The sequence below is a fragment of the Calliopsis andreniformis genome, chromosome 8, assembly GCF_051401765.1.
Source record: "Calliopsis andreniformis isolate RMS-2024a chromosome 8, iyCalAndr_principal, whole genome shotgun sequence".
Classification (NCBI taxonomy): domain Eukaryota; kingdom Metazoa; phylum Arthropoda; class Insecta; order Hymenoptera; family Andrenidae; genus Calliopsis; species Calliopsis andreniformis.
Window position 1 is genome coordinate 5,869,285 of NC_135069.1, and position 24,324 is coordinate 5,893,608.

At 36.0% G+C, this 24,324-nt stretch overlaps 3 protein-coding genes across 3 annotated transcripts; 2 read left to right on the top strand and 1 right to left on the bottom strand.

The window, feature by feature from the left end:
- Nucleotides 1–206: 206 nt before the first annotated feature.
- Nucleotides 207–7,044, bottom strand: LOC143182324 (ATP-binding cassette sub-family C member 10). Its single transcript, XM_076383270.1, has 16 exons — nt 6,930–7,044; nt 6,483–6,635; nt 5,645–6,394; nt 5,179–5,436; nt 4,823–5,096; nt 4,477–4,700; nt 4,162–4,399; nt 3,812–4,080; nt 3,499–3,729; nt 3,223–3,434; nt 2,304–3,162; nt 2,003–2,229; nt 1,240–1,938; nt 933–1,176; nt 718–857; nt 207–657 (listed from the first exon to the last, which is right to left on the bottom strand). Exons 2-16 carry the CDS (start codon nt 6,624–6,626, stop codon nt 540–542), a joined length of 4,887 nt encoding a protein of 1,628 aa, XP_076239385.1. The 5' UTR covers nt 6,627–6,635; nt 6,930–7,044; the 3' UTR covers nt 207–539.
- A 36-nt stretch (nt 7,045–7,080) lies between these two features.
- LOC143182325 (coiled-coil domain-containing protein 97-like) lies at nt 7,081–8,788 on the top strand. Its single transcript, XM_076383271.1, has 3 exons — nt 7,081–8,184; nt 8,265–8,427; nt 8,506–8,788. The coding sequence occupies exons 1-3, from the start codon at nt 7,304–7,306 to the stop codon at nt 8,563–8,565; spliced, it is 1,104 nt and encodes a 367-aa protein (XP_076239386.1). The 5' UTR covers nt 7,081–7,303; the 3' UTR covers nt 8,566–8,788.
- A 249-nt stretch (nt 8,789–9,037) lies between these two features.
- On the top strand, nt 9,038–18,651 carry LOC143182139 (vacuolar protein sorting-associated protein 35-like). Its single transcript, XM_076382953.1, has 12 exons — nt 9,038–9,092; nt 9,786–9,984; nt 10,076–10,199; nt 10,303–10,498; nt 10,562–10,756; nt 10,824–10,907; nt 10,986–11,222; nt 11,442–11,590; nt 11,667–12,153; nt 12,219–12,638; nt 18,032–18,175; nt 18,260–18,651. The coding sequence occupies exons 1-12, from the start codon at nt 9,090–9,092 to the stop codon at nt 18,443–18,445; spliced, it is 2,424 nt and encodes an 807-aa protein (XP_076239068.1). The 5' UTR covers nt 9,038–9,089; the 3' UTR covers nt 18,446–18,651.
- Nucleotides 18,652–24,324: the final 5,673 nt, after the last annotated feature.

Below are 24,324 nucleotides of genomic sequence, written 5' to 3' on the forward strand. Positions count from 1 at the left end.
AGATAAAGATTGTAAGTGTTCACTATGCAGAGAATTGAGAAAACTGCATGTAACTTCCTGTGAACTCTATTTTTAGATAAAGGATATTTAGTACTGGAGGATTTCTGTTCTGCGAGCAAGTCTGTTGGTTTGAAGGTATCTTGGTCTGTATGGCAAATGGTATTCAAGGAAATGGATTGTAAGAAGAAGGGACACATCGATTTCAATGAGTTTTCGCGTATATTTCCGGCTGCATAATTTGCAGCGAGGTAGTCTAATACAATTTGAGTTATATACAAAGTAAATAAATGAGACAAAAAAGTTTTGTATCTTATCACAAACTCCTGGAACATCTATTATACCACTGCAGGCGCTAGTGGCGCAGTCCTTACAGATTTGTACGAAAATAACTATACAATTGTCTTAATAATAACGTTCCGAACATGTTCCATACTATACGCAGTCAATAATCTTAATACTATAACAAGTTATTCTATTATGTATAAGGACTTATCGCGTGAAAAAAATAAATATTCTCGTTAAAAGATAGATAATCATTTTCATTCTTTGTCGGAAAACTCTTGACTCGCTAAGTTGTAGAAATGGGAATCTATATTTTGAATCAACAGATTTGGCTCGTCAAACTCTAGAACCTCGCCATCTCCCATCACAAGAACCCTGAAAGAAATGCCATGAAATGTAAGTGCTTGCTATGAATTATTGATAGAACTGCCATACCTATCACAGTGCATAATTGTTCTTATCCTATGTGCCACGATGATCACCGTGGCAGACTGGAAGGAAGACTTAATTGTCGCCTGAATAAATTTATCTGTCTCCTGATCAACATTTGCTGTAGCTTCGTCGATACACACGATCTGCAGATATATATTACAAACGCTATTATAAAATATGATAACCTAAAAAAAGTTTAACAGAACAAGTAACAGTACCTTAGCGTTATGTAAAACTGCTCTAACTAAGCAGAACAGTTGTCTCTGGCCGGCGCTAAGATTGCTACCACTTTCTTCCAAAGTGGCTCCAAGTCCCCCTAAACGATATACTAACGAATGAATTTTACATTTCTCCAACGCTTTATAGATGTGCAAATCTGGGTACTGATTTAATGGATCAAGATTCTCTCTAATAGTACCCGAAAAGAGAAATGGGTTTTGGGGAATAATAGCTAAGCGAGATCTAAAATGATTATTTTCGTTATTACTTCGTATAATCAAAACGCCACCTTAAGAAAGACCTTACCTTAGCGCACTCAGTTGTAGTGTCTGTATGTTAACATTATCAATCAGTATACTCCCAGAACTTATCTCCCTCAACCTGAATAACGAAGCGAACAGCGAACTCTTCCCAGCACCTGTCCGCCCAACAACTCCAATCTTCTCTGCTGGTCGCGTGATAAAAGTCACACCGTTCAAGGATGGCAGTAAGTGATCTCTGTACTTCAACTCGACTTCTCTAAATTCAACCACACCTTGGCTTGGCCAAGCGTAGGGTGGATTGTCTCCTTTCATGTTTTCTACAGGAACGTTCTCTAAATACTGTTTCACGCGCTCGACTGCGATCATCTCCCTCTCTGTCTCGGTAAATGCATTCACTACACCAGATAGCAATCCAGTGATAGATAATATGTAAGTGATAACTAGGCCTGTCAAGCCAGGATCCGCTGTGTTATACTGATGCTGTAGGACAGCTATAACGCACACTCCTGTTAAGAGAGCAACCCCTATCAGTTGTAATCTTAACGCAAGCCACTGACTAACTGCGATCGACGCGAACTGCGTCTTCTGACTAATTTCTAATAGAAGTTCATTTTCTTGTTTGAAACGTGGCACGGTGCGGAAGGCTCGTATAGTGGATAACCCGTGGAGGGTTTCATTGAAATGCGCATATAAAGGTGAAAGAGCTGCACTGGATAAGCGTTTCAGTTCTCTTGATGTTAATCTGGAAAACAGCAATCATTTAATATTTCCTTCAATATTTTACGAAGAATTATTGTTGTATGTACCTATAGTGGTCTTGAATCCAATGGTAAACTGGTGCAAGTGCGGCTAGTACTAGAAGTATCCATGGCAAACCGTAGGTTGTGACGATAATTGTTGCAAATAAGCCAAATAGTTGTGCGAACAAAATATTAGCGATAAAGGGAAGAGAGTCGTCAACTGTGTACGTATCAGACGAGAATCTGTTTATGATTCTACCCAGTGGTTGAATATCAAAAAATAAAGCTTTAGCCTAGAAGAGACACATGTTGGACTTACTTAAAAATTTGAGGCATGAAATGTATTACACTCGTAATTTTTACGTACCCGTACAACAGTCTTTAAAAGCTGTTTGTGAAGGATGATAGCACCTTGGATTCCGCCATAAGCAAACATAAATGCTCTGATTAGAGTGAAGAGTGAATTACTCACAGCTAGTATAGCGTAAACTACTAAATAATAATCGGTGCTTAAATTATAATCGTCGAGGAAGTATTCCAATCTCAAAGGTTTTACTCTGTCAGTCGTATTGGCTGTTGTTGTATTGGAATGAGTGACCCAATATGATAGCCACAAGTCCGTGACGTTTTTAGAGCTTTGCATTAAGAACATAGAAAGAAATATCGAGATTGCTAAATAGCGTCCCACAGCTTTTATATAGCAAGCGTAGACTCCCAAACGTACAGTTCCCTTTTCTGTAAGTTCTTCGTCTAGCTGTCGAGAATCTCTTTGATCTCTATCAGCTTGATACATTTCTTTTGGTAAGTCGTTTATAGACGAAATATCAGTGTCTGATTCCATAGATTCAGAAGACAGCAGGTAGTCTTCTAAATCGGGTAAAATGTCATTCGGTTTACCCTGATTAACAATCCTACCTTTTGACATCTCTACTACCAAATCAGCGTGAACTAAATATTGTGTTTGATGGGTACATAATATTCTTGTTTTATTTTTTAACAATCCTAAAATAGTATGTTCGAATATATACCTAGCGACTTTTGGATCTAAGGTCGCTAAAACATCGTCTAATAAATAAATATCTTTATCTGCATATACTGCCCTTGCTAATGAAATTCGCGTTTTTTGGCCTCCACTCAATGTGTTTCCCGCCTCTCCAACAGCTGTTAAATCCCTTTTAGGCAAGGAGTTTAGATCAGCCGTAAGAGCACAAGCTTTTAGGATTGTCCTGTTGTGAATCATTTTGTGTTGAATATGATATTTTTGTATAATTATAATTCATACTTACTTATATTTGTTGTAATCATATGACTTTCCAAAGAGAATATTATCTCGGATAGTGCCACATTGTAGCCAAGGATTTTGTTTTACATATGCAAAGCCCTTCTCAACATCATTCACTCCTATTGTACCATATGTTTTGTTAATTTCACCCAAAATACCTTCTAAAAGCAACGATTTGCCACTACCTACTTTTCCCATAATCCCAATTAAATGCCCCTAAAACAAAATATACTCAATTTATACAATTTTTCGAAATTAGAAAAAGTTGCAATTTGATTACCTTTGGTACTGTAATATTAATATCGTGTAAAGTGAAAGTGCCATCATCCTCAAAGGTAACCATTTTTCTAGATTCTGAACTAGAAGATGGTGATGAAGCATTTTTATGTGCAGTGAAACCATTTTGTTCCTTAAGTTGTTCAATATTTATACCCAGCCTTACATTTTGGAGCATTAAGTCTACCTCAGCTGGAGATTCTACATAATATGATGACATATCTGCATCTGGTAGCTACATTAAATAGGATTGTAATAAGATGTATCTGTAAACTAAATATTTTTAACTTTGTTATTACACTACAATTTCCACTTACATCTAACATTCTCTGAATTCGTTTAAGTGATACCCAAGCTTCAGTAAGACCATTCAAAACCCATGGAAATGCATTTAGTGGACCTATTAGCATATTCAGCAGTGCCATACTAGTGAAAATTGTTTTTGCATCGAGTTTATTCCCGAGAAGTACATATGTAGCAAATGTTAATATGGAAATTAACACAGGTGTTGTAGCCCAAAAATAAACACACAGTGCATCTAAATATTTTCTGCCTCTCAAAAATTTAATCTCACTCTCTCGTAATTCTAAACAAGAAAAGATGATGTACAGCTGTGTATGAAGATCAGTAAATAAGAACACACATATTATATAAAAAATATACTAACTAATAATGTTCCTCAAAAAGTGATCTTCCCATACATTCACCTTAATTGTTGTTATACCACGCAGAGTCTCTCCTATAAGCCTGACTCTTTGATCTTTCTGTTCCATTAACTTTGTACTAAGCTTTCCAATTCGATTTGCTATTACTTTATTGATAGGTATAAGCACTAATGCAAAAGAAACCCCAGCTAAGAATGAAATCCCAATTTGTTCATGCAGGAGATATAGTGTTATAACTAACTGGAAAGATATGAACACAAAAAGTTTTTACATTAATTGAAACATTGTAAACAAGTTTTTAAAACCTAAAAGATTACCTGTAATGGTATACTCCAAAATGCATGAAAACTTGGACAACTGTTAACTAGTCTATCACTATCTGTACTCATAAAATTCACGATTTCCCCGAAATTAAACTGTTGTTTCAATTGAATACTTGATGAATGTAGAGTTTTTCTATACAATAAAGTTATGATCATAGAGCGAATTTTTAAACCAACAACAGACATCCAAAATGTGAAGTGGGCATTGCAAAATGCCCCTGGAATAAGAAAAATATAGTATTTTACATTAAATAAGTGTCAAATTAAAAAATTTGTTTATAACAAATCAATTTAAGCACACAATATGCTAAGAAACATGTACTAAGATTTTCATGCCTACCTATTAAAGCACTAATAAATATTAATGATGCATAAAGATATCCATATGAAGCAGATAGATTTTTATCTTCAATAAAACCAATCAATCTATTCATTAATATTGGTCCCATAAATGAAGTACAGTCAGTAATAAATTTTAACAATCCAACTGAATAAAATTCCCAACCAAAGCATTTATGTAATAAATGAAACAGGGTCATTTTGTTCCTAACAACTTTTACATCTGTTTCAAATATTAATTCAGTACCTTCCACTCCATTGTTTATATTGCTGGGCTACAATATATTATCATAAATTTAGGAAGCAAAATTCTTCATACTAAAGTAATAGAAATAATAGAATAATGTTTGATTTTACCATATTTTGTAAATATTTATCAATCTTTTGACTAATTGTATTAGTACTGACATATTCTGGCAAATCAAACAAATCATCTGAATGGTTTAATAAACCACGAACACCCTTTTCCATTAATGGGTTCACCCAATAAAAAATAAGTTTAGATTGTGCTGTTGCATCCTCCATAGCAGTCCCAAGATAAGTTGGGTCCTGTTCTTCTGGGAATCTTACGTATGAAGAATTAGGAGTACTCAACAGTGCAGTCCGTTCTCCTATCTATAAACATATTTTTCACTAATCTGTGATATCTATGTTTACGTAATAATCCATAGTTTCAGATACCATAGTTAATTTTGGTAACAGCACAGATACATATTTAGCAACATATGTTAGAAATATCTTGAACTGATAAGCATGTGGAAAACACTAGTCACTGATAATACTATGAACTACTATTGGAAGTAAGCAACATATGATGACTTACTTGAGATGATCTCATATCTTGTAAACTATTGTGACCTGGTATCAGTGTTATAGCATAGAGTATTAGTAGAGTGACTACACTGATACTAAATCCCAATGACAAATTGGGCAAAACATCATCTTGCAGATTATTCTTGATATGACTTCTTAGCAACAATGCAGAAATAACAATTTGTAACAATATCAATGCTCGTATTGACACAGGACCTCGTATATTAAAATTTCTTCCCCTTCTTAAACTGAATATAAAACAAAGATGAACAACCCATGCTATTCCTTCAGTACCTGCCACCAGGTAATCAATAGGTTTGGCAGATGTTGCAGTATCTTCGACTGTATCTAATACTGGATTGTAATCTTGCGTATTGAGGACAAGAGGAGGCTCAGTCACAGTTTGAATACTACTCTTTGGAAAAAGGATTGATCTTGTATAGTCAATGCTACGATTGAATCCATCTTTTATCTGATGTATTATATTCAACATGTCCAATGATGAATCTGAGTTACTATTTAATGGTGCAATATATTCTTGTGACGCTGAGTTGTTATCAGACGGTATATTGTTTGGTGGAATAATAGTAGTATATGTGAGAATAATATATGCTCTAATTATAGGAAGGATTACAAGGCACATTGTAATTAAGATTCTCATGTTTATGACATTATTAGAGCCAGAATGACGGAAGGAATACACATTTGTTTTACCACAATAATAGGCAGACATTATTGCAATACAGACTAAAACTGGAATCTGAAAGTCACAAGAAAAATACTCAATAAATACAAACTACTCCAACATATGTGACCTACATACGAAACAACTCTCAATGTCTAATTACCTGGAGGCATAGTTGTTGGAAGCAGACATCCAGATCATGTGTATCTGGATTCAACGGCTCAATGCCTCCACGGTATCCACACAGTTCTGTCCAATTCCATTTCCATGATCCTCCACCACCATCGGTTAACCAATTACTATTCATATTTCAAAGCTATAAAAAAATCTAGGTGTAAAAACAGTGATCAACAGTCTACTCATAAATCAAGAAGAATAAAAGTTTAATTTACATTGGAGTACTAAATGCATAATATAATAAATTCATAATACGCTTGACCACCTTGAATTTCTATATTATCATTACTTTAACGGCTCGAATTACTACTAAGCTGATTCGACTACTTATCATACCAAATCATTGCCCTTTGTTAGAAGAACGAATAATTACAAATTCTATTTTTGAAGCAATAGTTATAGCATGCAATTTATTGTATCCCACAATACTCACCTATCGAGCATGGATCCTACTTGATATTACGGGAATTCATCTGTAGATCTGAGTAAATATTACACGTTTCGCAAAGTACTATCAAATTTCAAATCAGTCTCGCACCGAACGAAACTTGGTTAAGTTTCGAATGACAGTCAGTGTCGATGACGCATCTAACGATAATTCTCGCTCCAAACCGCGCGTAAGAAAAGCACCTTTGATAGGAGCGAAAATACAGTGTATTTACTGTTTTATCACATATTCCATCAGTGATTATCGTAAGATTACAATACAGAAAGATCACTGAAGAGTAAATAGTAGTGGTATCGTTTTTAATATGATATTTAGACTGTCAGTTTATACTATGAATTAAAACATAAATTGGTTAAAAAATGAACGAAAAGGAAAACACGCAAGATTACGCACCAGAGATGATTGTAGATGAAATAAACAATGAACTACGACAGGATTTTGTAAGTAAAAAAGAGGAAAACACGAGTTTGGAAGAAGAATTATTGAATCATGTAGCCAAGAGCAAAGCGATTTTTAAAAGCCAACAAAAAGACGATCCAGACTTAACTTTTGAAGAGAAATTAACAATTGCACGTAATGTTTTAACAAAGAGCTATTGTTTGTTCCTGTCTAAGTTTGGACATTACATGAAAGAGGAACATTTAAAGTTCTTCGAGAAGAGCAAAGAGGAGGATTACGAAGTTGCCTATCACGTCAACAGATTGCAAAGGTATTTCAACAGTTCAACCAGACAAACTGATGTGAGGAACAGAAGGTACCAAGCTTTAAAAACTTTGGTAGAGCAGGGAGAATATTTCAGTGAAACTGAGATGATGAAAAGAAATCCACTGTTGTATGAGCATTTAATTGGACAGTATATGACTGAGAAACAAAAAAAAATGAGAGATAATATAGACACCAAGAATATTACTTTTGTAAATCTTTTAATGGAAAGTATTGATAGAGACAGCTTAAAGAAAAAGCAGAAGTTGCAGGAAGAAGAAGAACAGAATGTGTTAGAAGAAACTGAGTCAGATGAGGAAGAAGCTGAACCTTGTGCCATAAATTCTAATCATGAGGAAGATTTCAGATGGGGTAAAGTACCTGATTTACATGAAAAAACAGATCAAAATGCTGCTTGCCAAATGAATAAAGTTCAAGCCAGCATTTCCACAACAGAGAAACAAATACTAAAACAAGAATTTGTTAGTAATATGTACCAAAGCTTTTTGGAGGGAAAAGACTCTGACTTTGATTATAGGTATTCATAAGATTCTATTTTTAGTGATAGTATCTTAATTTATCAACATATTTTAAATACTTTTTTATTAATTGTTTCAGTAATGTAGATGATAATGAAGCATATGATAATATAGATATAAGATCACAAGATGAAGAAGATAAATATTTTGATTCAGAATCTCCAGAAGTTGTTACTCCCTCTGAAGATAAAAATGAAATTGAGACTGAAGATGAACTGGATATTTATATGAAATCATTGAAGGTTAATTGATATTTTACTGTTTATGATCAGTATACGTTGAAGTTTCTGATTCATAAAAAAACATTGTTTATTCAATAGGAGCAGGTCAATCCAAGTACACTGTCTTTGGATAATCTTGTATGCAATGATTACTCTTGAATGTAATCTTGTACATGTACAATGAGCTAAAAATATTGTGCCATAGCACTACAAATGTATCATTAAACTGACCAAATTCATATGCAGGCTCAATAGAATCAGTTCGTAGCACATTTGTGATTACATGGCATAACATTTTTGAGTCAAGTGTACAGTGATATGAACGCAACATTTGTAAATAAAAATCCTTAAAGTTACCAAAGATAACAGGTGTTTATTTCTTAAATTCGTAAGCGGGTTCTAATCTTAAAAATAAGATACGATTTAAGAGAAAAAATGCATTAAAATTTCAGTTAAAAATCGACCATTAGTCTTGTAATAAAACAACGTGTGTTTTATTCGATCGCATAGACGTTTCATTAAGTTACGCATACGTACGAGTAGTTTTATCTGTTGGCATGTGACAGCAATGTCGTATCGTTTCTCCTGTAACTTAAATACATATAGATGTACGGGTCGTGTCACTCTTGTCGGTTGGGTGTAACGAGTGTCAGAAGCGAACGTTCAGTTTTTCAAACAAGAAAATGGTAAGTGAAGATTTGGTTTGAAGAAGCATGTTAAATTTCTGCTTGCGGAATTAATTGACTAAACGCCAATCAAATTTGGACAGAAATATAGGCGACTATCAACAAAGAATTTATCTTAATGTCATAGAGGTTAACTGTCGCAAGAATTTTGATGTTTATGTTCCACAGCTCGGTAAATGTTTAAAGTCCGAATGATACCTTCTTTTTTTTTCATCTACCACCGAATGAAGTTAGAAAAAAACGCTTCTCTTATCCCTTTCATTTCTACTGTAAATTATAACCTTCGGAGTTAATAAAAAAATTTCGCGAATTTGATAGGAGTGTGCATCTTAAACTCAACATTTTACTTCCAGCATTTATTCCCTGTAGTATGTATTTTAACGTCAGTAAATTATTTTTTGCTTATGTAGAGTTAATTGCTTAACTCTACCACCTCCAATAATTTCACAATTGTTTTATATAAAAAATGTTTCTAACAAGTAGTTTAATGTGGTAGAGTTAGGTGATTGACCCTGTATAGTTTCCATAGCTTTGTATTTCAAATGGTGAACAATGGGACAGACCTGCAGCAAAGACTTAATTGTCTTACCCTTTCCATCTTAAAAGCTTAAAATAGTGCATGCTTGCGTTTAATGGCTTACCTAGCATGGTACTACCTGGTGTTCCTGGTAGGTATCTTTATTTTTCTCGCAGCCAATGACACCTGCCATAACGGGAGTAGAAGAGCAGGAAAAGCTACTTGAAGATGCAATCGGTGTGGTCAAAGTGCAGGCTTTCCAAATGAAACATTGCCTGGATAAATCAAAATTAATGGATGCATTAAAACATGCTTCTACAATGTTGGGTGAACTTAGAACTTCTCTTCTGAGCCCAAAGAGTTATTATGAATTATGTATCCTTATCAATCTTAACTTACCTATAGTTTTAAATGATTAAATAAAGCATTTTAGAATTTTAGTTTCCCTCCTTACATCTAATTTTAGATATGGCCATTACAGATGAGTTGAGACACTTAGAATTGTATTTGTTAGATGAATTTCAGAAAGGAAGAAAGGTCACAGATTTATATGAATTAGTACAATATGTTGGTAATATTGTACCTAGACTGTAAGTCTGATGCATTAATATCATGATAATGCAGATGTAATACATCATTTATGATACATATGTTATTGATGAGGTTTTGTTGATAATGCATTCAATATTGCAGGTATTTGCTTATCACAGTTGGATTAGTATATATCAAAACAACACCTGGATTAAAAAGAGATTTATTAAGAGACTTGGTGGAAATGTGCAGAGGTGTACAACATCCCTTAAGAGGTCTCTTTTTAAGAAATTATTTATTACAATGCACTAGGAATATCCTACCAGATGTTGCTGAAGGAGATGACGAGGATGGAAGTGTATGTATTAAAAAGAAAAAGAAATGTTGAATATATAAATCTACATTGTGTATTTTTGTGTAGGTTCGTGACAGTATAGATTTTGTCTTGATGAATTTCGCAGAGATGAATAAATTATGGGTACGCATGCAACATCAAGGCCATAGTAGAGACAGAGAAAGGAGAGAAAGAGAAAGAGAAGAACTTAGAATTTTAGTGGGAACCAATCTTGTGAGACTTAGTCAGTTGGAATCAGTTACTTTAGACAAATATAAAAAGGTGAATCATAAATACATTCCAAAGGAGATCTTTTTAAATTGTTAACTAATGATGAGATGATTTTCAGCTTGTTCTCCCAGGAATTTTAGAGCAAGTGGTTAGCTGCAGAGATGCAATTGCTCAAGAATACCTTATGGAGTGTATAATTCAAGTACATATAAATTTAAAAGTATTAAAAATTGCTATTTACTGATATTTTTATGAATGATCCATTAAACCTTTTATTTAGGTTTTCCCTGATGAATTTCACTTACAAACATTGAATGCATTTTTAAAGTCTTGCGCTGAGCTGCAAAATGGCGTCAATGTAAAAAACATAATAATTTCGTTAATAGACCGTCTCGCAGCATTTAGTCAAAGATCAGATGGTGTAGGAGGACCAGGAAGTCCAAATCAAGTGCCAGGAATTCCACAAGATGTAAAGCTTTTCGATGTTTTTAGTGATCAGATTGCTACTATTATACAGGTACGTGTAGTGTAGGGAGAAGAAAATGTACATTATTAATTAAACTTGACTAAATTTACCAGTTTAATGATGATTCGATACTGCACACAGTTGATTAAAAAATGATTATTATCTTTTTAATTATCCTTACTCGTCTAGTTTAAGTCTGACAACGATTCATTACAATATTTCTTTAAAATTCCTGTTAGACTTCATTGACAGATGTAACTTTTTTTACAGACTAGACAAGATATGCCCCAGGAGGATGTAGTTTCCCTTCAAGTGGCTCTCATTAATTTAGCACACAAATGTTATCCCGATAGAGTAGACTATGTCGATAAAGTCTTATTAACAACTGTTCAAATATTCCAGAAACAAAATGTAGATAAGTACGTATATAATAGCACAGTGCGATTGATCATTCTCTTCCACAAAAATATAATAAATACACGAACAAATTTTCAGGCTTGAATATAATAGTGCCGTGTCGAGAGAGTTAGTAAGATTAATGAAAATTCCAATAGATAATTACAAAAACATATTAACAGTCTTGAAACTCGAACATTTCGCACCATTATTACATTACTTCGATTACGAGGGTAGAAAGCTATTAGCTATTTATATAATAACAAACATTCTGGACAATGAGACTTTACTACCCACTCAAGAACAAGTGGATGCTATTCTTTCTATGGTATCTCCACTAGTGCAAGATCAACCAGATCAGCCTAACATCGAAGAAGATCCTGAAGATTTCGCGGAAGAACAGGGTCTCCTCGGTAGACTGATACATCATTTTAAGTCTGAAACAGCTGATCAACAGTACATGATACTCAGCGCTGCTCGGAAACATTTTAGCGCTGGTGGAAATAAGAGGATAAAATATACTTTGCCTCCAATAGTATTCCAAGCTTATCAACTAGCTTTCACGTACAAGGGTTTACAGGATCAAGTTAGTAGATAGATAATGTGTAAGAGAAATTTTCTAAACTGAACTAAAACATTAATATTTTATAGGATGAAATGTGGCAGAAAAAATGTCAAAAGATCTTTCAATTTTGTCATACGACTATTATTGCGTTAATGAAGGCTGAATTAGCTGAATTGCCATTAAGGCTATTTCTACAAGGTGCAATAGCGATCGGAGAGATTCGATTCGATAATTTTGAAGTGGTTGCCTATGAATTTATGAGCCAGGCATTTTCTATATACGAAGATGAAATAAGCGACTCTAAGGCTCAATTAGCAGCTATTACTTTAATCATAGCTACGTTCGAGCAGATGAGCTGCTTCAGCGAAGAAAATGCAGAACCAGTGCGTAATCAGTGTGCTTTATACGCCAGCAAATTACTAAGAAAACCAGATCAATGCAGAGGTGTTGCTACTTGTTCCCATATATTTTGGTCTGGAAAATCACTGGCGACAGGAGGAAAAGAAGTAAGTAAAATAAAATGAGTCAATTTATAATCACTTCAAATAGTTATTATATGCTACTTCAATCATCTTCCGAATTTAAACGTCTGTACCGAGCTTAATAAATTTTTTCCGTGACCTGTTTTGAGGTGACATTCAAAACAGAAGTCTTCTCTTTCGAACGAGACCTTGGTGAATGCTTTGCGATTTTTTTTCGCCGAGATATCGCGGTCTGAATGAAAAGTGGACCTCCAGTCTCCGAGTCAGGCAGTGATCCAGAGGTCGAGAAAGTAGCCACTCTTTGAGGTGCTGCAGCTCCGTCAAAAAAAATCGTAGGGAAGTGAGCCTGGTCTCATTCTAAAGGGCAAAGCCTCTACTATAACGTCCCCGTGTTGAATTTGTCGGAGAAAACTTCTTGACATCACGTCCCGCCGCGAAAGAGAGGGTGGTTTTTCGCCGAATGTTTTCCAACTTCAATCGTCTGTCAGGAGCTTGATAATTTTTTTCCGCGATATTTTCTGCACCTGTGTCATAGTTAGAACCCTCCCCTTTCGAACGAGACCTTGGCGAATGCTCTGCGATTTTTTTTCGCCGAGATATCGGTCTCTGAATCAAAAGTGAGCCTCCAGCCTCGGAATCAGGCAGTGATCCAGAGGTCGAGAAAGTAGCCAATCTTTGAGCTGCTGCAGCTCCGTCAAAAAAAATCGTAGGGAAGTGAGCCTGGTCTCATTCTAAAGGGCAAAGCCTCTACTATAACGTCCCCGTGTTGAATTTGTCGGAGAAAAATTCTTGACTTCACGTCCCGCCGCGAAAGAGAGGGTGGTTTTTCGCCGAATGTTTTCCAACTTCAATCGTCTGTCAGGAGCTTGATAAATTTTTTTCGCCATAGTTTCTGCAGGTGTATCGTAGCAGGATCCCTCTCCTTTCGAAGGAGACCTTGGCGAAAGATCTGCGATTTTTTTTCGCCGAGATATCACTGTCTGAATGAAAAGTGGACCTCCAGCCTCTGAATCAGGCAGTGATCCAGAGGTCGAGAAAGTAGCCAATCTTTGAGCTGCTGCAGCTCCGTGAAAAAAAATCGTAGGGAAGTGATCCTGGTCTCATTCTAAAGGGCAAAGCCTCTACTATAACGTCCCCGTGTTGAATTTGTCGGAGAAAAATTCTTGACATCACGTCCCGCCGCGAAAAAGAGGGTGGTTTTTCGCCGAATGTTTTCCAACTTCAATCGTCTGTCAGGAGCTTAATAATTTTTTTCCGCGATATTTTCTGCACCTGTGTCATAGTTAGAACCCTCCCCTTTCGAACGAGACCTTGGCGAATGCTGTGCGATTTTTTTTCGCCGAGATATCGGTCTCTGAATCAAAAGTGAGCCTCCAGCCTCGGAATCAGGCAGTGATCCAGAGGTCGAGAAAGTAGCCAATCTTTGAGCTGCTGCAGCTCCGTCAAAAAAAATCGTAGGGAAGTGAGCCTGGTCTCATTCTAAAGGGCAAAGCCTCTACTATAACGTCCCCGTGTTGAATTTGTCGGAGAAAAATTCTTGACTTCACGTCCCGCCGCGAAAGAGAGGGTGGTTTTTCGCCGAATGTTTTCCAACTTCAATCGTCTGTCAGGAGCTTGATAAATTTTTTTCGCCATAGTTTCTGCAGGTGTATCGTAGCAGGATCCCTCTCCTTTCGAAGGAGACCTTGGCGAAAGATCTGCGATTTTTTTTCGCCGAGATATCACTGTCTGAATGAAAAGTGGACCTCCAGCCTCTGAATCAGGCAGTGATCCAGAGGTCGAGAAAGTAGCCAATCTTTGAGCTGCTGCAGCTCCGTGAAAAAAAATCGTAGGGAAGTGATCCTGGTCTCATTCTAAAGGGCAAAGCCTCTACTATAACGTCCCCGTGTTGAATTTGTCGGAGAAAACTTCTTGACATCACGTCCCGCCGCGAAAGAGAGGGTGGTTTTTCGCCGAATGTTTTCCAACTTCAATCGTCTGTCAGGAGCTTGATAATTTTTTTCCGCGATATTTTCTGCACCTGTGTCATAGTTAGAACCCTCCCCTTTCGAACGAGACCTTGGCGAATGCTCTGCGATTTTTTTTCGCCGAGATATCGGTCTCTGAATCAAAAGTGAGCCTCCAGCCTCGGAATCAGGCAGTGATCCAGAGGTCGAGAAAGTAGCCAATCTTTGAGCTGCTGCAGCTCCGTCAAAAAAAATCGTAGGGAAGTGAGCCTGGTCTCATTCTAAAGGGCAAAGCCTCTACTATAACGTCCCCGTGTTGAATTTGTCGGAGAAAAATTCTTGACTTCACGTCCCGCCGCGAAAGAGAGGGTGGTTTTTCGCCGAATGTTTTCCAACTTCAATCGTCTGTCAGGAGCTTGATAAATTTTTTTCGCCATAGTTTCTGCAGGTGTATCGTAGCAGGATCCCTCTCCTTTCGAAGGAGACCTTGGCGAAAGATCTGCGATTTTTTTTCGCCGAGATATCACTGTCTGAATGAAAAGTGGACCTCCAGCCTCTGAATCAGGCAGTGATCCAGAGGTCGAGAAAGTAGCCAATCTTTGAGCTGCTGCAGCTCCGTGAAAAAAAATCGTAGGGAAGTGATCCTGGTCTCATTCTAAAGGGCAAAGCCTCTACTATAACGTCCCCGTGTTGAATTTGTCGGAGAAAAATTCTTGACATCACGTCCCGCCGCGAAAAAGAGGGTGGTTTTTCGCCGAATGTTTTCCAACTTCAATCGTCTGTCAGGAGCTTAATAATTTTTTTCCGCGATATTTTCTGCACCTGTGTCATAGTTAGAACCCTCCCCTTTCGAACGAGACCTTGGCGAATGCTGTGCGATTTTTTTTCGCCGAGATATCGGTCTCTGAATCAAAAGTGAGCCTCCAGCCTCGAAATCAGGCAGTGATCCAGAGGTCGAGAAAGTAGCCAATCTTTGAGCTGCTGCAGCTCCGTGAAAAAAAATCGTAGGGAAGTGATCCTGGTCTCATTCTAAAGGGCAAAGCCTCTACTATAACGTCCCCGTGTTGAATTTGTCGGAGAAAAATTCTTGACTGCACGTCCCACCGCGAAAGAGAGGGTGGTTTTTCGCCGAATGTTTTCCAACTTCAATCGTCTGTCAGGAGCTTGATAAATTTTTTCCGCGATATTTTCTGCGCTTGTGTCATAGTTAGAACCCTCCCCTTTCGAACGAGACCTTAGCGAATGCTCTGCGATTTTTTTTCGCTGAGATATCGGTCTCTGAATGAAAAGTGTGCCTCCAGCCTCGAAATCAGGCAGTGATCCAGAGGTCGAGAAAGTAGCCAATCTTTGAGCTGCTGCAGCTCCGTGAAAAAAAATCGTAGGGAAGTGATCCTGGTCTCATTCTAAAGGGCAAAGCCTCTACTATAACGTCCCCGTGTTGAATTTGTCGGAGAAAAATTCTTGACTTCACGTCCCACCGCGAAAGAGAGGGTGGTTTTTCGCCGAATGTTTTCCAACTTCAATCGTCTGTCAGGAGCTTGATAAATTTTTTCCGCGATATTTTCTGCACCTGTGTCATAGTTAGAACCCTCCCCTTTCGAACGAGACCTTGGCGAATGCTGTGCGATTTTTTTTCGCCGAGATATCGCGGTCTGAATGAAAAGTGAGCATCCAGCCTCGGAATCAGGCAGTGATCCAGAGGTCGAGAAAGTAGCCAATCTTTGAGCTGCTGCAGCTCCGTGAAAAAAAATCGTAGGGAAGTGATCCTGGTCTCATTCTAAAGGGCAAAGCCTCTACTATAACGTCCCCGTGTTGAATTTGTCGGAGAAAAATTCTTGACTTCACGTCCCACCGCGAAAGAGAGGGTGGTTTTTCGCCGAATGTTTTCCAACTTCAATCGTCTGACAGGAGCTTGATAAATTTTTTTCGCCATAGTTTCTGCAGGTGTATCGTAGCAGGATCCCTCTCCTTTCGAAGGAGACCTTGGCGAAAGATCTGCGATTTTTTTTCGCCGAGATATCGCTGTCTGAATGAAAAGTGGACTCCCAGCCTCCGAGTCAGGCAGTGATCCAGAGGTCAAGAAAGTAGCCAACTTTTGAGCTGCTGCACCTCCGTCAAAAAAAATCGCAGAGAAGTGAGCCTGGTCTCATTATAAAGGGTAAAGCCTCTACTATAACATCCCTGTGTTGAATTTGTCCGAACAAAATTCTTGACTTCACGTCCCGCCGCGAAGGAGAGGGTGGTATTTCGCCGAAAGTTTTCCAAATTCAATCATCTGTCAGGAGCTTGATAAATTTTTTCCGCGATATTTTCTGTACGTGTGTAGTATCTAGAGCCCTTCCCTTTCGATCGAGACCTTCGCGAATGATCTGCGATTTTTTTTCGCCGAGATATCGCGGTCTGAATGGAAAGTGAGCATCCATCCTCGGAATCAGGCAGTGATCCAGAGGTCGAGAAAGTAGCCAATCTTTGAGCTGCTGCAGCTCCGTGAAAAAAAATCGTAGGGAAGTGATCCTGGTCTCATTCTAAAGGGCAAAGCCTCTACTATAACGTCCCCGTGTTGAATTTGTCGGAGAAAAATTCTTGACATCACGTCCCGCCGCGAAAAAGAGGGTGGTTTTTCGCCGAATGTTTTCCAACTTCAATCGTCTGTCAGGAGCTTAATAATTTTTTTCCGCGATATTTTCTGCACCTGTGTCATAGTTAGAACCCTCCCCTTTCGAAAGAGACCTTAGCGAATGCTGTGCGATTTTTTTTCGCCGAGATATCGCGGTCTGAATGAAAAGTGAGCATCCAGCCTCGGAATCAGGCAGTGATCCAGAGGTCGAGAAAGTAGCCAATCTTTGAGGTGCTGCAGCTCCGTCAAAAAAAATCGTAGGAAAGTGAGCCTGGTCTCATTCTAAAGGGCAAAGCCTCTACTATAACGTCCCCGTGTTGAATTTGTCGGAGAAAAATTCTTGACTTCACGTCCCGCCGCGAAAGAGAGGGTGGTTTTTCGCCGAATGTTTTCCAACTTCAATCGTCTGTCAGGAGCTTGATAAATTTTTTCCGCGATATTTTCTGCGCTTGTGTCATAGTTAGAACCCTCCCCTTTCGAACGAGACCTTAGCGAATGCTCTGCGATTTTTTTTCGCTGAGATATCGGTCTCTGAATCAAAAGTGTGCCTCCAGCCTCGAAATCAGGCAGTGATCCAGAGGTCGAGAAAGTAGCCAATCTTTGAGCTGCTGCAGCTCCGTGAAAAAAAGTCGTAGGGAAGTGATCCTGGTCTCATTCTAAAGGGCAAAGCCTCTACTATAACGTCCCCGTGTTGAATTTGTCGGAGAAAAATTTTTGACTTCACGTCTCGCCGAGAAAGAGAGGGTGGTTTTTCTGTGAAAATATTCCAAATTCAGATGCAGTTCCGTTACCTAGTGCATAGGTATTGTTATACTACAAATATCTGTTGTATTGAAGTTATTTTATCATTTCAGATGCACGATGGAAATAAAGTATTAGACTGTTTAAAGAAGGGTATTAGAATTGCAAGTCAATGTATGGATACATCGGTTCAAGTACAACTTTACGTTGAGTTATTAAATCATTACATTTATTTCTATGAGAAAGGAAATACCGCGGTAAGAATTAATAAATACATTTATTTGTTCACATACAATGAGTTTATTTTATAACAGAAGATATTAATCATTTATTATTGGTAGGTGAACGTACTAATTTTAAATCAAGTAATAGCCAAAATTAGGGAAGAGCTTCCCAATTTGGAAGTTAGCGAAGAAACAGAACAAATACAGAAGCACCTAGCTAATACGTTAGAACATTTAAGAAATAGAATGGAAATGGAGTCACCAGAAGGAGATGGACTTTCGTACCAAGGACTTGTTCTCTAATGCAAAAGTCTCGAATGATAATTTTGTATATAATAAAAATTTATTATTATTTTATAAAATGATTATAAGCTTTATGATTAAACGCTTATTAGAAATAGATAATTATTATTCAATTTATAAAGAATTAAATTGTTAATATTTCATCGAAAATCATACGTCAATTCATAAAACATGTATATTTCTTTTAATAAAAATCTAATGTACAGATGTTATACTTTCCATATTTAATTTACCCTCGTAAAAACAATTTTCGTTCTTTTTTTTCTATCAGTATATTTATTTGTAATTAGAGGATACAATGGTGTTATAGAATCTACATCATTTAATTTACAATAGCGGTGAATAATAAATATTGTATATTAATCAATTATAAATCATTTTTAAAAATCAGTCAATTCATGGACATCGAAAAACCTATCCATCTAGCGGTGACTTCGAGGAACTAATGCTCGTATTTAAGAAATACAGAGTTCCAAAAAAAAATAGTTTATTTATTAATTTTATGTTAATCCGGGGACGCAAACTGATAATACGATGTTTATAAATCATTATGCAACGATATTAGGTACCAAATTCAGTAATTTGTTGCATCAAATACCATTAAACCACCTCTGTGGTAAATAGTGTTAAATAGGAAATATTTATTAATTTCTTCAACAATTTGCGCACTCAGGACACGTATTAGGGTACAACAAACCATTGTACGAAGTTTTGAACAGAAATATTGCGTAATTATTGCAAAAACTATGACTCAAGCACTGTGGGTAGCCCTGGGAATATTACAACTAACAAATCAATAAATAATTAATTTATACGAAATTTGATGATAGAGGAGCATTGTAGGAACTCTATAGATTATTATTCAACAATAAAAGTTCATGGAATTTGTTTATTTAACGTAAAAACAATGTTTAAAAATTGACCGCTGAGCGGCGACTGTGGCGCCATCTATTGAGCGATATTTTTTTGAGTTTACCCCCGCGCGTCCCTCGCCCTAGGTTCTTAACGCCGAACACCCATTTACAAAAACCGTGTTTTTGCAATAATTACGCAATATTTCCGCTCCAAACTTTGTACAATGGTTTGTTGCACCCTAATACGTGTCCTGAGTGCGCAAATTGTTCAATAAATTAATAAATATTTCCTATTTAACACTATTTACCACACAGGTGTTTTAATGGTATTTTATGCAACAAATTAATGAATTTGGTACATAGAATGCTTGCATAATGATTTATCAAGATCCTATTGTCATTTCACATCCGCAGATTAACGTAAAATTAATAATTAAACTATTATTTTTGAATTTCTGTAAATGGTAATTACCGACATTAGTTTCCAGGTGTCACCGCTAGATGGCGCCACCAGTACGATTTTTAGCTAATTCTTGCAAATATTGTTTCTGCAATAAATAAACAAATTCCACGTACTTTTACGGTTGCATAACAATGTAAGAAGGTCTTACAATCGTTCTACATAATCATGTTGGTAGAATATGCATAAATAATTGATTAATTAGTACTTTTAGTCTGGCCCTGTCACTGCTTTTGTTTAACGCTTCAAACGTCAATTATTTATTAATTTTGAGGCAATTATTCAATATAGGATCATTCTAGATGCGCTATGGGTCATAATGAATCCATAAAAGTTTATAAAATGTGTTTATTTATTGTCAAAATAATATTTCAAAGCCAACTTGTGTGGTCCTTAATTGTTATGTAGAAAAACCAATTGTTTCCTTAATTTATGCATAATTTTATGATATAGGAGCATTGTAGGATCTCTATACGAACGTATGCATTAATACAAGTTGATAAATAATATGTAATTAATGCAAAAACTATGACTTAAAAATTGAGAATATTACAACTCATACATCAATAAATAATTAATTTATACGAAATTTGATGATAGAGGAGCATTGTAGGAACTCTATAGATTATTATTCAACAATAAAAGTTCATGGAATTTGTTTATTTAACGTAAAAACAATGTTTAAAAATTGACCGCTGAGCGGCGACTGTGGCGCCATCTATTGAGCGATAATTTTTTGAGTTTACCCCCGCGCGTCCCTCGCCCTAGGTTCTTAACGCCGAACACCCATTTACAAAAATCGTGTTTTTGCAATAATTACGCAATATTTCCGCTCCAAACTTTGTACAATGGTTTGTTGCACCCTAATACGTGTCCTGAGTGCGCAAATTGTTCAATAAATTAATAAATATTTCCTATTTAACACTATTTACCACACAGGTGTTTTAATGGTATTTTATGCAACAAATTAATGAATTTTGTACCCAAAATCGCTGTATAATGATTTATGAAGATCCTATTGTCATTTCACATCCGCAGATTAACGTAAAATTAATAAATAAACAATTATTTTTGAATTTCTGTAAATGGTAATTACCGACATTAGTTTCCAGGTGTCACCGCTAGATGGCGCCACGAGGACGATTTTCAGCTCATTCTTGCAAATATTGTTTCTGCAATAAATAAACAAATTCCACGTACTTTTACGGTTGCATAACAATGTAAGAAGGTCTTACAATCGTTCTACATAATCATGTTGGTAGAATATGCATAAATAATTGATTAATTAGTACTTTTAGTCGGGCCCTGTCACTGCTTTTGTTTAACGCTTCAAACGTTAATTATTTATCAATTTTGGGGCAATTATTTAATAGAGGATCATTGTAGATGCACTATGGGTCATAATGAATCCTTGAAAGTTCATTGAATTTGTTTATTTATTGCAAAAACAATATATGCAAAAATGAGCTGAAATCGTCCTCGTGGCGCCATCTAGCGGTGACACCTGGAAACTAATGTCGGTAATTACCATTTACAGAAATTCAAAAATAATTGTTTATTTATTAATTTTACGTTAATCTGCGGATGTGAAATGACAATAGGATCTTGATAAATCATTATGCAAGCATTCTATGTACCAAATTCATTAATTTGTTGCATAAAATACCATTAAAACACCTGTGTGGTAAATAGTGTTAAATAGGAAATATTTATTAATTTATTGAACAATTTGCGCACTCAGGACACGTATTAGGGTGCAACAAACCATTGTACAAAGTTTGGAGCGGAAATATTGCGTAATTATTGCAAAAACACGGTTTTTGTAAATGGGTGTTCGGCGTTAAGAACCTAGGGCGAGGGACGCGCGGGGGTAAACTCAAAAAATTATCGCTCAATAGATGGCGCCACAGTCGCCGCTCAGCGGTCAATTTTTAAATACTGTTTTTACGTTAAATAAACAAATTCTACGGACTTTTAGCATTGCATAACAATGTGTAGAGGTCTTCTAATCACTCGACATCATCAAATTGCACTAAAATTAATGATAATTCACGTTTTATGTACGTAATTCATAAGGCTCTACCGTTAGTTTTCAAGTGCTGTTTTTGCAATTAATAAACAAATTGTATGAACTTTAATTGCTGTATAATAATGTATAGAAGTCCTACAAAGATTCTACGTTATTAAATTGTGCATAAGTTAAAAATTTGAAAATGTTAGTTCGCGGATCGACGCTAGATGGCGAAGTTGTCGCGAGCAACTTTTGTTAAGGGCCGTATCATCAAGGGGCGGTGCCCCTTTATAATTTCAAATTGTAGCTTTTGCAGTAAATAAACAAATTTTATTGTCTTATGGTATTGCATAATGATATATGAAGGCATCACAATGATTCTGCATCATCAAATTACGCTATAATTAATAATAATTCATGTTTTAGCTACTGTATTCCCAAGGCTCCACCGCTAGTCTTTAATTAGTGTTTTTGCGATAAATAAACAAATTTTATGATCTTCTGTTGGTCCATAATGATACATAAAGGCCCCACAATGATTCTGCATCATCAAATTGCGCTAAAATTGATGATAATTTATGTTTTAGGTACTGAACTTCCAAGGCTCTACCGTTAGTCTTTAAATGGTATTTTTGCAATAAATAAATAATGTTATTATAGAAAATCGTGTAGAATAAGTTTGGGAGAGGATTGGAGTTGATAGCTATATGAAAAAATTAGTTAACAATAGCACGAATGGTTATCAAAATATAAAATGGGTAATATTTTATTAGTTCTAATATATTCCTTGTCAATGAGTATTTTTATTAAAAATATAACATATAATTAAATATTGGGAGAAATATACAATTTTGCCAACAATAAAAATTGTATATTACCTAGTATAAAATAATATATAAAATTATATTTAATATGTAACATGAAATTTGATTTCCCTTATTAAGAATTATAAATGTTAATCATTCGCATAAGTCACTGCGTACGATTATTTATTAATAATTTATTTATACAGCAGAAATAGTTGCTACGATGATTATTCAATGGAAAATTTCAATTTTTCATAAAATAGTATGTATAAATAATGTATAAAATATATTTAAACAGATTGGTGCTGATTTTTATATTCAAGTATCAGTAAATGTTAGTGCCAGGTCACATACAATTTCAAAGAATAATATATTACACAAAATCGAGTTACTATAGTATTGCTAAGTCTTCATGATGGCCTGGATAGGGTTGAAACCATAGCTGAATCATTGATGTGACTTGTTATATATCTAATTTCATTGTCTATAATGAAAAACAAGAAACAATGCTCTCTCGATATTCCTCTACTATCTGAATAGCACATGTGGGTGTTATGTAGCAATAAGATAAGAAAATATTAGCATTCATATCAGCACGCTTGCCATCTCCTTTTACTGCCCCCTCCAGACCTCCAATATAAACAATCCATGTCCTACCTTTTATACGCAAATACCTCAGATCCTTTTGACCTCTTCAATAAAGCAGTCACTTTTTGTTTCAACTGAGGTCATTCAGCAGCACGTGGCTCGACGATTAGTTTCAAATGGATCCTCGTGGGAGACACATCGACAGGATAATTTCATTATTACTTACCGTGCTTTAGTGTAAACATAATTCTTCTGTCTTTAGACGTCGTAAAATTCTCTTTAAAATCTCAGGATTATTGTGATTCGTAACGTGCCTTGAAACGTGTGCAATTACCAGTTTTCAATATTCTATTTGTGCTGTGATAACGTGGACATTATAGTCAGCATGTAATTTGATAACGAGAGTGACATTTTTATCGAGGTTCATCCGATTAAAATAAAGCTTAACGTGACTCTTCTAATTATTTTTAAATTGTGAGATGGGGGTTGTTTGAACTCAATTTTATTAAGAGAACTTTATCAGTGTAGTGATGGTACCTTGCAAAATATCTGTTTAAAATAATAAAAATCTTACTTGATACTTGACTGCAGTCTCCATCTTGGGTCTTTCAAGTATGTTCCAAGAAAAGTTAATTTCCAGAACAAGAACTTTATCGTTTTCAAAAGATGTCCACCACCTGTTCTGTCCCATGGACAACCTTCAAGGCACCACTAATACTGCCTAGTAAGTACTTACATACATAGATACGAATCAGGATTGAGTAAAAAAAGCCTAGTTATATTTCAACTTTTCCAACTAAGATAATCCAGACAATTTTATTATCAAACTTACATAACAAATTCGGTACAACATTTACTCATCACAATCTCCACCCCTCTAAAGCTATACTACACAGTCAAAGAGAAAAGCAGTAGCTGCAGAAAAATGTGAAATTAAATTTTCTGCATTTTTCAATATTTTTGAATATTTACCATTTGGCTCTACTGTAGGATGATTTTACTAGATTCTAATTGAGCAGTATACCTTTATTCCTCTCCACCCTTCACTCCTCACCCTCCACAATCCCACACTCACACTCCCAACTCCCATCCAAAGACCCCATACACCAGCTTCCAAACAAAAACACTACTAACCCTCCTCTAACAATAACTATCCCATT

Excerpts from the sequence above, each read along its gene's own strand:
- LOC143182324 (XM_076383270.1), bottom strand. The coding sequence starts at position 6,626 with ATGAATAGTAATTGGTTAACCGATGGTGGTGGAGGATCATGGAAATGG. Across the intron at positions 3,435-3,498 it reads TTAATATTACAGTACCAAAG|GGGCATTTAATTGGGATTAT; the intron begins GTAATCAAATTG and ends ATTTTGTTTTAG. Across the intron at positions 658-717 it reads ACAATTATGCACTGTGATAG|GGTTCTTGTGATGGGAGATG; the intron begins GTATGGCAGTTC and ends CATTTCTTTCAG.
- LOC143182325 (XM_076383271.1), top strand. The coding sequence starts at position 7,304 with ATGAACGAAAAGGAAAACACGCAAGATTACGCACCAGAGATGATTGTA. Across the intron at positions 8,185-8,264 it reads GACTCTGACTTTGATTATAG|TAATGTAGATGATAATGAAG; the intron begins GTATTCATAAGA and ends TAATTGTTTCAG. Across the intron at positions 8,428-8,505 it reads TTTATATGAAATCATTGAAG|GAGCAGGTCAATCCAAGTAC; the intron begins GTTAATTGATAT and ends TTTATTCAATAG.
- LOC143182139 (XM_076382953.1), top strand. Across the intron at positions 10,757-10,823 it reads CTTTAGACAAATATAAAAAG|CTTGTTCTCCCAGGAATTTT; the intron begins GTGAATCATAAA and ends GATGATTTTCAG. Across the intron at positions 12,639-18,031 it reads TGGCGACAGGAGGAAAAGAA|ATGCACGATGGAAATAAAGT; the intron begins GTAAGTAAAATA and ends TTATCATTTCAG.